General features: G+C 37.8%; 1 protein-coding gene across 1 annotated transcript in view; it reads right to left on the minus strand.

Annotated features, from left to right (window-relative positions):
* TSPAN8 (tetraspanin 8) overlaps positions 1-16,040 on the minus strand; it is a 75,267-nt gene that overhangs the window by 14,781 nt on the left and 44,446 nt on the right. Inside the window, exons 3-6 of the mRNA XM_072655377.1 lie at positions 9,498-9,560; positions 3,783-3,920; positions 1,872-1,946; positions 1,673-1,780 (exon numbers count right to left, since the gene is read on the minus strand). Coding sequence (XP_072511478.1) covers positions 1,673-1,780; positions 1,872-1,946; positions 3,783-3,920; positions 9,498-9,560 — 384 coding nt within the window. The remainder of the gene's footprint in view (positions 1-1,672; positions 1,781-1,871; positions 1,947-3,782; positions 3,921-9,497; positions 9,561-16,040) is intronic.

Genomic DNA, 16,040 nt, shown 5'->3' on the forward strand with positions numbered 1-16,040 from the left:
AGCCTAGATCCAGCTTGACATCCTGTGACCTCCTTGCTCCAGTCTTGCACCCTGAAGCTCCAGATCTAAGCCTGAGGATGCTAGCTTTGTTCCAGAGGCTTCTCTTGTGCTCTGGAGGTCTGTCCAGTATTAAACTCACTTGATTTGCCAGCTCTTGCCTTGCCTAGACTATACCTTTACCAGCTCTTGCTTACTGGGAATTGGGCCTCTTAAACCTCATGTAATTCAACCAAAGGAACCTTCCATACGAAGGGATACTTGCACACACAGTGATGAACTCACAAGTCCCAACTCCAAACTGCCTCCATGAAATTAATTACACTTCTAATCAAAAGTACTAAAATCAATAAACATTACAGTTTTAAAGATTATGTATTAATAAAACTTTTGAAAGGCAGCCTTGTATGTAGTAGAGCTCTTGCCTTAAAATCAGGATGACCTAAATTCATAAGTCCTTCCTCTGAGACATGTGACTCTTGGCAAGTTACCCTCAGACTGTCACTCTCTAAGATTATGGACAGCAGAATACTTGTTGACCTACATTGGGGAGTGGGGAAAAAAGGAAGGAAATAACCATCTATAAAGCACATATTATGCAATAGACACTGTACTAAATTGTTTTATTTTATAAATATTATTTCATTTGATCCTCACACAAGAACCCTGTGAGGTAGGTGCTAGAATCTGAGGCTAGATTTGAACTCAGGCCCTCCTGACTTGAGACCCAGTGTTCTGCATACTAGGTGCCACCTAGCAACATCAAAAAATATTCTCACAAGGGAGTTCTCCACCCTGATAAAAATCATAGATCCTAATCAAAAGTAAAAAAATACTAAAAGAAAATCTATAACACATAGGTAGTTCAATTAAAGTTTAACTTAAAAATTGAAAGTATATTTTTTTACAATTACCTTCTTCTGAATCTTTTGTACCATGGCCACATTTGACCATAAAGTCTGGTAAAGCCTCAGGACCCATTCTCAGAATAACAGTTTTTCCCCATTCTTGTTGTGGGGGTGAGGGAGGCAATCAGGGCTAAATGATTCAGAAAAGGGTCACATAGTCTCTAAGTGCCTGAGGTTAGATTTGAACTCAGGTCCTACTGACTCCAGAGCCAGTGCATTCATTGCATCACCTAGATGCCCCTCGGAATAAGTTCCTTAAAATTATTGAATGAAATGCTAAATTTCAATTAGAGGTTAATGAAAAAATATGTACTTTTTCCCCACGTACAGTTTGCCCACAGAAATCTTTCCAGGGACCTCTTCTATGGATCCCAGGTTAAGAACCCCTGTATTCATCATTTTCAATTTAGTTGCATAAAATGTGAATATCTTCCTATGTACAAGGTACTGTACAAAGGTTGTAAAGACAAAAATTAAATGGTCCCCTTTCTCATTGAATTCCATCTAAAGAAATAATGAATTGTAATTGCATATCCTTCTCTTCCATAGGTTAGTGAATTAATATTTTTTTAAGTTCCCAGGGATACGAAGATAAGCAAAAGATGGTCCTGCATTCAAGGAACTCACAGTCTAACCTTAGAGTTAGACGACAATCTGTAAAATGGACATTCTGATGCTTCTCTAGAAGCAATACACAAGATGGAAATCAAAAAGCTCAGAAGAATCGCACCTCATTCCCAGGATATCTGATAAAGCTCTCCAATTACCTCCTTTTGAACTTTCTCCAAGCTGTTTCTAAATGTTTCATGGTCAGCACCCTCTAGGGTCAAACTTTTCACTTGTTCCTGGAAAGTTTCTTTAAATGAGTCTTCAAGCTGTTCAATAAAATATAAAAAGTGAGCTAGAGCAGTGAGTTGCACCACAGTTCTGGCCTAGTGTAACATCATCCATCTTGCATATACTCACCTTGGATTTGTAGACAATGCCTACCACACCTGCGGCAATCTGAATGATCACAATCAGAAGCAGGCCAATGAAGAACTGTTGGGGAAAGCAAAAGAGAGCAAGCAACAGTTATATTTCATCCAATAATAACCCAAGGTCGTTGTAATCTGACAATAAATGTCACTTCATGGTCAGCTCCAGACACTGTTAGTCAACAAATGGTGTATTACCAAACCTGTCACCTTTCCCTTCCTTCCTCTTCTTCTAAAAAGGTTTTGGGTCTTTTTTTCCCATTTCACTGCTCAGTAATACTTTGACAGAAGAGGAAGGCATTGAAACAGCATAGTATCTAGCTCATTAGTAAGGGCTTAAAAAATGTCTGTTAACTGATTGAATGAAACCCAAATGCATCATTAGGTTTCCTTACCATGTCTAAGAATGGTTCAACAAAAGAGAAGGTTGAAACTGTAGGCCAAAGTTTGGGGATTAGATTGCAAAAATGAAATTCATAGATTGAAATTCATAGATATGCTTCTTCCTTCCAACATCTCAACCTTCCTCAACATCTACATAGTTCATAAGAATGAGGCAATCCTGAGTCACATTTGCATAAAAATTTGATGGTAAATAAAATAAAATATTAAAAGGTAATTTTTACTAGGGCTTAAGAAAGGTAGAAAAGAAAGCCACAGAGCCCCTTTCCCCAGTTCCACCAAAAATAAAAGTAACAAAGCCTTTGAGTTGATGAATTTAATATAACTGTCACCTCACCTACATGATAAATCTTGGAACAATAAGAAATAAATCTTATAATTAATTATTAATTTTAATAATTTAATAATGAATTTAATGATTTAATAATAATTATAATAACATTATATAATAATTTTTTGGTTGAAAAACAATTAAGGTATTGCTAGGGAGGCAGCTAGGTGGAGTCATGGATAGAAACTCGACCTGGAGTCAGGAAGACTCATCTTCTTGGGCTCAAATCTGACCTCAGATAGTTACTGTATATGACCTTGGGCAAGTCCATTAAGCCTATTTGCCTCAGTTTCCTCATCTGTAAAATAAGATGGAGGAAACTTCAAACCATACCAGTATCTTTGCCAACAAAAACCCAAATGAAGTCACAAAATCATCCAACTGAAAAATTATTCAATAACAGCAAATATAATGGGAGGTGAACCTCGAGAGAGACCAGAAAACTTGGGATTGAATCCCAGCTCTAACATTTATCACACCTGAGACTCTGGGCCTTAGCTTTTGTCACCTATAAAATGAAGACAAAGGACTAAATGACCCAAGTTTCCTTTTAGCTCTAATTCTATAGTCCCCTGATCTCTTAGAAATGACTTTACCTTTCTCCCTCCTAAATTACATCTTATTAAGCTTGCCACAATATGCTAGACTCTCAAGATCTTTTTTTAAACAACATTGGTTGCCAGCACAAACGGTCCTCATCCAATTGGTAAAATACCATTGAATTTTAAAAGTATCTACTATAAGCCAGAGATTGTACTGCGTAATTTATAAATTTTTCCTCATTTGATCCTTCCGACAACCTTAAAAGGTAGGGGCTATTGCTATTACCATTTTCAGTTGAGGACACAGAGGTTGTGATTTGCCCAACGTGACACAACTAGTGTCTGGCTGAGGCCAGATTTGCACTCATATCTTCCTGATTCCAGGCTCAGCACTCTATCCTGTATACTACCCAGCAAGACCTGGAAACCAGAACCAAATACACTTTTCACAGGTCTCTGTTCCAATAATCTTTCCATCTTTCCTCACCTATCTCAGCTTCCACATTCCGTCCTTAAATACAAACATAAGTACTGTATAGATCTTGGTAAGATTCCTAAGGAAAGAAAGATAAGTATCATCAGACTTCCCAAAATTCAGCACAGAGACCAAGGCCTTGAAACCTACCAAGAGCAGCATGCAACGACTTTCTTTCATAGCACCACAGCATCCCAGGAAGCCAAGGACCATGATAATGGCACCCACAGCTATCAAGAGATTAGCAGCTGCATGTATGTTGATTGGTTGTACTTCTGCACTGACGATCTGGAGACAGAAGAAAAGTTAGTCACAAGATAGCCCTTTCTTTAAGTTATTCCAATGATGAATAATTTGCTAAGCATGCCCCCCAAACCCCCACAAATTTTTTAAACAGTTAAGAATAGGACCTGGAGTCAGGAAGGGTCAGGAACTGGCCTCAGTCTATCACTAACTGTGGAACTCTGGTCAAATCACTAAATCTCTGTATGCCTCACTTTTTTCATCTATAAAAAAAAATAGAACAACTAACTATCTCACAGAGTTGTTGTGAGGAAAAAGTGAGATATTTGTACTGCACTTTGCAAACCTTAAGGCATTATAGATAAATATTAGTTATTATTTATCATGGTCATCATCATTGCCAGAGTTGAATAGGAAATTCAGTGGCTAATAAAGCTTTGAAAACAATTTCACTATAGCTAATGTAATTTTTAGTTCAGATGACCTGTGACTTACAGTCATGTATTAGACCAGTTATATACTCAACTTAAGCACAAGGTCAAGATTTGGTGACACTGAATCCATGAATTGGTTAGAAAAATTAAAAAATCTTTTACAATGAGACCTAGCGGTACAGTAGATAAAATACCAGACCTGGAGTCAGGAAGACCTGAGTTAAAATCCAGTCTCAGACATTTACTATCTATGTGACTCTTTGCCTCAGTTTCCTCATCTGTAAAATTGACATAATTAATAGCACCTACCTCCCAGTTGTGAGAATGGAAGTATTTAACAGTTGAAAGAGTAGTCTGAAAACCTTAAAGCACTGTATAAAAGCTTGTTACCTTGTTGGATAAAAACAAAGGAGACAAAAACTTCAAAAAGGATTTGAGTTGGCAGTTATTCCTGGTCTAGCCATTCACTGGGACAGGCTTAGTTTGGTAACAACAGCAACTCCCCATGAAAATGACGGGTCAGTCAAGGTCTAAAGAGCTACCCTCCTTTGTTGGCTCTGACTTATATGGAATTTGTAATGGCACAAAGCAAGCATGTGGTTCATTAAGTCAATCAACCGAAGAATAATACCCTAATATAATAACAATGAAACAATACCTGGTGTTCTAGGTCTCCATGACATCCACCTTGACTCACTAAGTCATGAGACCTATTCAACTCCCTTTGGGCCAAAGGACTGGGAAAAACTCAAGTGATCACAAGAAAAAACCATCTAGCCCAACCAACCAGCTCATTTTGCAAGTGAAAGTAGAAACTGTTTCACTCTTTGTCATTGTCATCCTAGTATCCAGCATAGTAACTTTGCTTGTAGTATGTAGTTAGTAAACGTTTGTGATATTTTAACTTGAGATGAGGAAACTGAGACTTGTGAGGTGACTTGTCCAAGGTTGTAGGTGAAAAAACTGAATTAGCACCCAGGTCTGCTCTCCTTACTCTACCACCATTTTGTATTCTAGATAGAATGCATGGTACATTTTCCTTCAAGATATTTTTGTACATATTAAGTAGAAATTCTTTTCAAAATCCCATAAAATTTCTCTTCACTACACCTTGAGAATCTATTATCCTTAAGGTCTTCTATCAGTATTTTACTTAACCTTTAAAAAAAAAATTAAATCATGCCTATGGTTCTATTGGTGTTTAATAAGAGTGAATTTCCAGTGAAGAATTCTTTCCACCAATGAAGATTCACCTCTGTTCTAGTTTTAAAGAGTTTCCTGGGTCACTGACAAGCAACTTACCCAGGGTCACTCACTCAGTATGTATTAGAGGCAGGTCTTCCTGACTCTAAGGCCAGTTCTTTATCTACTCTGTCTTTACCTGCTACGTCACATAGCCTTAATATACTTGAGAATTGTTTGTGTTGTTTCTTGCTGTGGTTGCTGTTATGATGATACTTTATATATAAACTTTATGAATTCCCTTTTAGTCTTTCCTTATTCAATAGCCAGAGAAGAAACATGGTGGAGTGTGGGAGGAGGGAATAAAGAACAGTAAGTTAGGTTCTCAACCCACCAGAAGTGTTATCTTGGTATGTGCTTTTGCATTTATCACCTTTCCATCCTCCACTCTGGGTCTCATAGTTCTTATCTAAAAAATGATGGGTATTCCTAGATAATCTCTAATGTCCCTGCCATTGTGGAAACACCAAAACAGATTTTTAGCAAGCATCTAGAATTAGATTAGTTCTTATGTGATGCTCATTACTGGTCATCACCTCATTAGAGTACTGTATTTAATTATGAGGTTCCCCTTTTGGGATGATCATGAAGATGCTTATGAGAGTTAGAGGAAATCAACAGATAAGAATTGATCTGATTAAGGAACATAACTTATTCAGAAATCATGAGTTTAATTCTCATGTGACTTACTAAAATTTGGGTAGGTTAAATACTAGCCATAACTTTCTCTGGAACTGGAAGGTCACCTGCCCCTGCTGAGAAATTTAGGTGGTAAGAAAAAGATTTTTTTAAAAAAGGTATTGTTCTGACTACTGAGAAAATGTGTTTAATAAGAATGCATGTGTAGAACCCATATAAGATTGCACACCATCTTGAGAAGGGAGGAGAGAGGGAAGACGAGAAAATTTAAGACTTATGGAAGTGATTGCTGAAAACTGAAAATAAATAAATTAATTAAATTTAAAAAAGGTGTTGTTCTCTCTCATTCATTATAAATTTTCTATGCAACATGACCAATATGAAAATGTACTTAATAGGAATGTACTTGCAGATTTATATCATATTGCATGCTGTCTTGGGGAAGGAGAGGGAGAAAATTTAAAACTTATGGAAGTGAATGTTGAAAAGTAAAAATAAATACATTTTTTCAAAAAAGTGTTGGCTGTCCCTGCATTCCTGTTCTTGAGCAAAGCTTGAAGAAAAGTTAGTGGAATCAAAAGAATGGATGCAAATAAAAGTGGAAAAGGAAGCAGAGGTTTCTTTCAAAGATCAGTAGAAGTATTTTAGGTTGTCTTTTGACTAAACCCTATTTTCATACTCCCATATAAAAGCATGGGTCTTAGTTAGGGCAGTGAAAGAATTTCTAAGCAGAGATGAATAGGTCTGAGTTAAGAGGCAGTCAATGACCATCAGTTCAAGACAGGCTGAAATTAAGGAAGCTTTATGAAAGTGAAGGTGAGCTGTTTAGTGATTGTGGAGGTTAGTCCTGAGGGAAAACAAGTCTCTTGGAATAGTACCAGTCAATTAACATTTATTCAATCACTACTATGTACCATGCAGGGTGCTAAGCACTGGGCATATCAAAAAATAAATAGACAGTCCCTGATCTCAAGTTGCTGTATCATAGTTCTAAGGGGGAAGATAACATGCAAACAACTGTGTACAAATAAGCTACATACAAGAAAATTTGGAAATGATGAACAAAGGGAAAGCCCTGAAATGAAGAGGGATTAGGAAAGGCTTCCTTGTAGAAGGTAGGATTTTAGCAGAGACTTGAAGGAAGCCAAGGAAGCCAGGAAATACAGATGAGAAGGGAGAACATTCCAGGCATGGAGGGACCATAAAATGTATGTCCTAGAAAGGAGAAATTCTCCACCTTCAACTTTCTTCTTTCCTGTGACTCATGATTTTATATAGGCCTATCTTTTCTAAATCCCTACCACTTTAAAACATGATTTTTTACACATTTAGGTTTTTTTTTTTCATTCAAATAAAGATATATTTCCTCCACCAAAATCTGTTCAGCAGTGTCTTAGTGTGGACTTGCTTGCCTGTTCCTGGAAATTCAGCTTTAGCTCCGTAGTGCTCATTAGCATCACATGAGAATTAGTCTAATTCTAGATTCTTTCTAAAAATCTACTTGGTGTTCCACAATGGAAGGGACATCAGAGATTATCTAGGAAAACCTAGCAGTTTTTTTAGATAAGAACCTTGAGAACTAGGGTGGAGGAGGCAGGTGAAAAATGCAAAAGCACATACCATCAAATCACAGCCTGGGACAGAAATTCTTCAATGGATTAAGTAGGTATGATATACTAACAGACTAAACAACAAATTTGTTTATTAACAAGTGGGGAGGGCAATAAAAGGACTGGTGGGGGAAGAAGTGAATAACGTTTTCATATCATTAATATCTGCCATGAAAAAGCAGTCCAATTACCTCCCAAAAGCCAAGGTTCCCCCCCCCCCCAGTGGATATCTGTTATCTCTAGAATTTCTGTCATTTCTAGGTTAGTTATTGATTTTAAGTTAGCCCTCAAATCATTTTCTTTACTCTATAACCTTCCAGCATACTTCCCTAAGCTCATACCCAGCACCTAAGACTATCAAGAAACCAGGATTGCTTGACTAGGGGGAAAATGTGTAAATAGAACCATCAGTATTCAACCATGTCCTGTAATCTCATGTATTTAGTAAATACACCCTCTGGTTCTGCCCCTATAACTAGGTGGCTGATGGGCCTGGATCTGGGAAACAAATGATTCTCAGGGCCAAGAGGGAGTACAGAAAAAGAGGGACAGTTGAATAATGTATATCCTCTCTATCCCCTATTGGCATCTTCCTCAGCAAAAGGGCTTGGGAGTAACCATTTGCTTGTATTTTTATAAGTTTGTTGAGGAAGGTTATTTTATGACATTTCCAATTCTACTCAATATAATCCAATAAGCACTTACTGAATACCTGCCATTGTGCTAGGTGTTACAGCAAAGATGAAATAAAAAAAAAAAATCCCTGCCTTCAAAGGGTTTATATTCTACTTCAGATTATCTATGGGAATTATGGTCACCAAAACAAACCATTTCAGAGCCAATCTGTTCCCTTGGGTCTTTATTATTAGTGCCATGTGTCACTTGCATATTTTCAACATTCAACTACTACTGATTAGTAGCTAGCGTTTACATAGAGCTTCCAAGTTCACAGAGTCCTTTTTACAAATATCTCATTTCACTTTAGAACAACCCTTGGGAGGGAGGTACTATTTGTTATATCCATTTTACAGATGAAGAAAGTGAGGCTGAAAGGCTTAAGTGATGTGTTATAAGTCAGTCCAATGTCAAATGACTAAAGGCCGTATTTGCCTTCAGATCTTCCTCTCTCCACACTTTATCCACTACACCACCTATCTAGGTATATAAATAGAACTATGAGAGGAAACTAAGATAGGAAGACAAAAAATGAAGATATTCATTCCCAAGAAGCTTACATCATACTGGGGAGTGGGAAGGTTGGGTGCCATGGACATAGATAAGTTAATACAAAGTAAATGTGAAATAATTGGGGCTGGACAAAGAAATAATCAATAGTGATCACATAGAAATGTAACTTGAGCTGGCCCTTAAAGGCAGAGAGTGATTGCTTCCTTTCTTCTTTCCCCCTTTCCCTCCTTGTTCCCTTGACCCAAACCATTCATTGACACCCCATTGAGTGACAAACTATGGGCTCTTTTTCCCAAGCTTCTTGCACATTTTCCCTCTCTTTCCCCACTTTTGGATGGACTCAGCAAACTAAGATTCCAGTGCCTAACTGGTACAGTACCTGCACGTAGAATATACTTAATAAAGGCTTCCTGGAGATCTCACTTATTTCTTCATACTCAGAATAGAATTTTGCTCTCAGTCATTTTTATAAACAAGAATGGAATAGTTTGGGGGAAGCTTTAACTTACATCGTTACCATTTTCGCTGACACGTGCATATATTGCTACTCCCAGGATGACACAGCCACATGCCTAGAGGTAGAAGGAAAAAGGTCAAGTTAGAATAAATTGATACACAGGATCAGATCTGTGATTTAACAGCTAAGGCTTAATTACTGGGAACCAGAATCTCCTGAAGTAGATGAATTATTGGAATTTACCCTGTGAATTTCCTTTGTTCTGGAAGTAATTATCATATTCTATACATAATTTTAACTTTGTATAGTGCAAATTCTTATACATATAAATATATACATATACATGTCTATGGGGGATTCATTATTCACACCAATCATGACCTAGTATGTTCTAGGGAACTCCTAGAAAAGGAAAACTTCCTCAATGAATTAATCAGTGAAGGGCAGAACCTACTCTGTGATACTCTTTTTTTAAATTTTTATTTTTTTTCAAATCAACAAAAAAAGTCTTCTTTTCCTCCCTCCAAACTACCCACCCCTTCCCAATTCATAATGAAATAAAAACAAATGCCCTAATACAAGCATGCATAGTCAAGCAAAGCAAATTTCTCCATTGGTCAAGTCCAAAACATCATGTAGATCTCATTCTGCACTCAGTCCTTCACTCCTCTATTAGGAAGTGGGTAGCATAATTAGTCCTCTGGGGTAATGGTTGGTCATTATGCTGATTATAGTTCCTGAGGCTTAGAGAATTGCCAAGAGCTCTCAGGACAAAGTGACTTATCCAGGATCACATAGCCAGAATATTGAAGAGGCAAGAACTGAAAGCCAACTCTATGCACTGTGCCGTGTGTATTAGCAAGCATGCTAGGACACCCAGGATGGCCTGCTAGCACAGGTTCTTTGATCTGTTTTATAAATGAAAGACAACTTTTAAAGGGGTTAACAATCCTTCTTTAATTATATATATATGTGTGTGTGTGTGTGTGTGTGTGTGTGTGTGTGTGTATATATGTGTATATGTATATATATATATATATATACATATACATATATATATACATATACATATATATATATACATATACATATATATATATATATACATATATATATATATATATATATATATATATATATATATATATATATATATATATATATATATATATAATTCATTCACTAGTTCAACGGAAAGGTCAACACCCCAAATGTGGAGAAAATACCAAGAGAAAATAGCACAAAGATCAACGGACAGAGCTCCAACTGTCTGACAAGATAATACAACTACCTACATACACCATCAGATGCGGAAGCACCAATAACATCTATGTAGTTAGGGGGCTCGTAATAAATGGCTACTGCAGGCAAATAGAAGTTTCTTCTCATAAGCAAAACCCTCAAAGCAAAATACCAGCCTCCCAGTATATACAGTTTTCAACTAATAGACTTAGAGTCAGAAGGCATCACAACCCACATGACTCAGCACAGCTGTGAATTACTAGGGTTCAAAGAAGATTGAGTCTTCAGATATTTTCAGTTGCCCTGGGAAACTGAACTCCAAAAGGAAAACAACAAAAATTCCACTTTGCTTGCTCTTACACCATGTTGCCCCTAAGAGGAAAATTATTCTCTAGTTCTATGGCATCTGTGTTCATAAATTGTGGTTATATTCAGATAAATTAGAGATTCATTAATGGCTATATGTGGGGTTAAAAGCTATTAATAAGGTGCCCGGGGGCGGAGCCAAGATGGCGGAGTAGAAAGACGCACATACACATAGCTCCGAACCCACAACCCATAGAACGGCTACAGGGAAGTAACTCACGGCGAATTCTGCACCCAGAGGCCACGGAATATTGGAGCGAGGGAGATTTCTGTTCCGGAGAGACCTGCAAACCTCTCGAGGGGGGGTCCTTCGCACTGCGGACTGGGCGCCGGGACTGGGAGCTGAGTGCAGCCCTGCCGTGGCACCGAGAGGAAAAGATCTGAGCAGGCTTCAGGGACAGGATCTCCAGCGGCCACACAAGTCCCTCCACCCACAGGTGACGGGGGTCGGTGAGAGAGTCTCTTTGGTGGGTCAAGAGGGGAGTGGGGTGCCCCCATAATTCAGGCCCCTCGGGAGGTAGAAGCTGAGAGGCAGCTGCAGACAGGGGCTCCCCAAGCGGGCGGGAGCCTGAATCCATTGTGGAAGGTCTGTGCATAAACCCCCTGAGGGAACTGAGCCTGAGAGGCGGCCCTGCCCCAACCTAACCACCTGAACTTAATTCTCACACTGAATAGCAGCCCTGCCCCCGCCAAAAGCCCTAAGGCTGGAAGCAGCATTTGAATCTCAGTCCCCAAACGCTGGCTGGGAGGATCAGGAGGCGAGGTGGGTGTGAAGAGAATATTCAGAGGTCAAGTCACTGGCTGGGAAAATGCCCAGAAAAGGGAAAAGAAATAAGACTATAGAAGGCTACTTTCTTGGAGAACAGGTATTTCCTCCCTTCCTTTCTGATGAGGAAGAACAATGCTTACCATCAGGCAAAGACACAGAAATCAAGGCTTCTGTGTCCCAGCCAACCCAATGGGCTCAGGCCATGGAAGAGCTCAAAAAGCATTTTGAAAATCAAGTTAGAGAGGTGGAGGAAAAACTGGGAAGAGAAATGAGAGAGATGAAAGAAAAGCATGAAAAGCAGATCAGCTCCCTGCTAAAGGAGACCCAAAAAAATGTTGAAGAAATTAACACCTTGAAAACTAGCCTGACTCAATTGGCAAAAGAGGTTCAAAAAGCCAATGAGGAGAAGAATGCTTTCAAAAGCAGAATTAGCCAAATGGAAAAGGAGATTCAAAAGCTCACTGAAGAAAATAGTTCTTTCAAAATTAGAATGGCACAAATGGAGGCTAATGACTTTTTTCAAAACCAAGAAATCACAGAACAAAGACAGAAGAATGGAAAAATGGAAGATAATGTGAAATATCTCATTGGAAAAACAACAGACCTGGAAAATAGATCCAGGAGAAACAATTTAAAAATTTTGGGACTACCTGAAAGCCATGATCAAAAGAAGAGCCTAGACATCATCTTTCATGAAATTATCAAGGAAAACTGCCCTGAGATTCTAGAACCAGAGGGCAAAATAAATATTCAAGGAATCCACAGAACACCGCCTGAAAGAGATCCAAAAAGAGAAACTCCTAGGAACATTGTGGCCAAATTCCAGAGCTCCCAGGTCAAGGAGAAAATATTGCAAGCAGCTAGAAAGAAACAATTCAAGTATTGTGGAAATACAATCAGGATAACACAAGATCTAGCAGCCTCTACATTAAGGGATCAAAGGGCATGGAACAGGATATTCCAGAAGTCAAAGGAACTAGGACTAAAACCAAGAATCACCTACCCAGCAAAACTGAGTATAATACTTCAGGGGAAAAATTGGTCTTTCAATAAAATAGAGGATTTTCAAGTATTCTTGATGAAAAGACCAGAGCTGAAAAGAAAATTTGGCTTTCAAACACAAGAATGAAGAGAACCATGAAAAGGTGAACAGCAAAGAGAAGTCATAAGGGACTTACTAAAGCTGAACTGTTTACATTCCTACATGGAAAGACAATATTTGTAACTCTTGAAACATTTCAGTATCTGGGTACTGGGTGGGAGTACACACACACACATGCACACATGCACACATACATAGAGACAGAGTGCACAGAGTGAATTGAAGAGGATGGGATCATATCTTAAAAAAAAAAATGAAATCAAGCAGTGAGAGAGAAATATATTGGGAGGAGAAAGGGAGAAATTGAATGGAGCAAATTATCTCTCATAAAAGAGGCAAGCAAAAGACTCATTAGTGGAGGGATAATGAGGGGAGGTAAGAGAAAAACATGAAGTCTACTCTCATCACATTCCACTAAAGGAAAGAATAAAATGCACACTCATTTTGGTAGGAAAACCTATCTCACAATACAGGAAAGTGGGGGATAAGGGGACAAGCAGGGTGGGGGGGATGATAGAAGGGAGGGCATGGGGAGGAGAGGCAATTCGAGGTCGACACTCACGGGGAGGGATAGGATCAAAAGAGAATAGAAGTAATGGGGGACAGGATAGGATGGAGGGAAATATAGTTAGTCCTATACAACACAACTATTATGGAAGTCATTTGCAAAACTACACAGATTTGGCCTATATTGAATTGCTTGCCTTCCAAAGGGAAGGGGTGGAGAGGGAGGGAGGTAAAGAAGTTGGAACTCAAAGTGTTAGGATCAACTGTTGAGTAATGTTCTTGCCACTAGGAAATAAGAAATACAGGTAAAGGGGTATAGAAAGCTATCTGGCCCTACAGGACGAAAGAGAAGACGGAGACAAGAGCAGAGAGGGATGATAGAAGAGAGAGCAGATTGGTCATAGGGGTAATTAGAATGCTTGGTGTTTGGGGGGGGAGGGGATAAAAGGAGAGAAAATTTGTAATCCAAAATTTTGTGAAAATGAATGCTAAAAGTTAAATAAATAAATTTAATTTAAAAAAAAAGCTATTAATACTTCTCTGCTTCATATACAGTTTACGTGTCTGTGGAATTGAAATCATCTCTAACTGAAATGTAAATGTGTGTGTGTGTGCACATATATGTTAGTAAGACTGTGTTGTCTTTAAATGGCTGAAACTTGTCTATTAAAAACGATATTGGAATTGAAGTGTGTGTGCCTCAGAAATATATGTGTGTGTATACTAATAGAAAATATTTGTGCAAAACATACAATATAAAATAAAATATATGTATATAAGTATATTTTTCCACACTTCAATTCCTGTAGTGTGTGTGAATGAGTGTGTGCACATATAATATATGTACACATACTCATTCACATATATCTGTACATATTTATACATACATATGTATATATATATATATATATATATATACATCATATAACACATTCATTCACACCCACTATAGGAATGGAAATGTAGAAAAAATATATTTACATAATATACATACATATTTTATTTTATATTATATATTTATATATTATATATAATATACATTTTATATTATGTTTTACACTAATATATATTATACACACACATACATATATATATATATATATTTCTCACAAACACACTTTAATTCCAATTAATCAACAGTGCCAAGTCAAAAATAAGTTCCAGCTATTTAAAGACAATGTAGTCTTGAGGTTCATCTCCAAGGAGGTTTTCTAGATGAAGGATAATATGCACTAATTGCCAACTATTCATTCGTGATGCAAGAGGCAGGTTGCTGTTTGAGGTAGGCAGGAGGCAAGAGGGTATTTACAAAATTTGGTGTTTAGCAACCAGGATGAGTTAAGGTTTGTGTATCCCAATAAAATGAATGCTTGCATTTTTTGTTCCCCTCTTTCTTTGGTCCTAGAACTCACTTGTAAAAGAAACATTGAGGAACAGGACTTGAGAGTCTTCAACTCCTAAATGACTTTAGCAGATTATTTCATTTGGACCACAGCCACTATATAAAATGTAAAACACATTGACTTATTTGAAGTAAAATTCTTGTATTTGGGGGAACAGGGTGAGTTAAGATGTATATTATGGCCTCCAAAAAATGAATTAATCAAGGAAACTTTGTTGGTAAGAGATTCTGAGGTGTCTGTTGAACTACAATGCATCCAGCAGAAACTGCAATGGATTATAGTTACTCTGGCCTTGTCAGTATGCTTATAGGAGAAATAAGAAGCTAAAATACAGTAACTTACTTTCCCCTGACACTTCTCCCTCCCTAATGGAGCTCAGTAACCACAATTCATAATTTTTGGTTTCAAATTTTACATTTCTGTGTTTACTTCATGGTAACATTGGCATAAAGCTTTTTTGGTGCCACATTCTCGGGAGTTTCAGGGGGACCCCCACTATTTTGACCCTGATGACCTCCTCCCCTACACCCTTATGATGAGGCTTAGGAATAGATATGTCTTTAAACTCTTAGGATCCTAGCTTCTACCACCTTCCATTTCTTTCTTAAAAAAACAAACTGAAGGGCAGGTAGGTGGCACAATAGCTAGAGAACCAACCTTTTAGTCAGTAAGAACTAAGTTCAAAGCTGGCCTCAGATACTTAATACTTGCTAGCTGTATGACTCTGAACAGGTCACTCAGCCCAGATTGCCTCACTAAAAAAAAGTGTTTTGTTTTTTTAATTCTGAAACTAAACACAAGACAGAGGCAGAGTTAGAGACAGAGACAAGTAAAGACAGAGAGACAAAAAGAGAGAAACAGATAGAATTCACATGTACACAGGAAGACATAAGAGGAAGTCTCCACCTTATATCTTGCTTCAAAAATTGGCATGTAATAACTCCCTTCTTTGCAATCTTAAAATACAATTTCAAAGGTCCTCTTTTGGGGTTGCCATCCGCTTTGCTAATCCTTCCTCAACCTCTACTCCCCAGAGTAGGAAGACAGGGTTTGAACCCAGTTCCTCTGACAAGAAGCAGTGTTCTTTCCACTGTAACAAAATTAAAATCCTCACATTTTTAGGCTAAAATCAAAATTTTCAACTTTCAAAGTTTTCACATTTTTGTAAACTAATATTTTAAAAGAATAAGTTTACATTCAGATACA

The sequence above is a fragment of the Notamacropus eugenii genome, chromosome 3 (assembly GCF_028372415.1).
Source record: "Notamacropus eugenii isolate mMacEug1 chromosome 3, mMacEug1.pri_v2, whole genome shotgun sequence".
NCBI lineage: Eukaryota > Metazoa > Chordata > Mammalia > Diprotodontia > Macropodidae > Notamacropus > Notamacropus eugenii.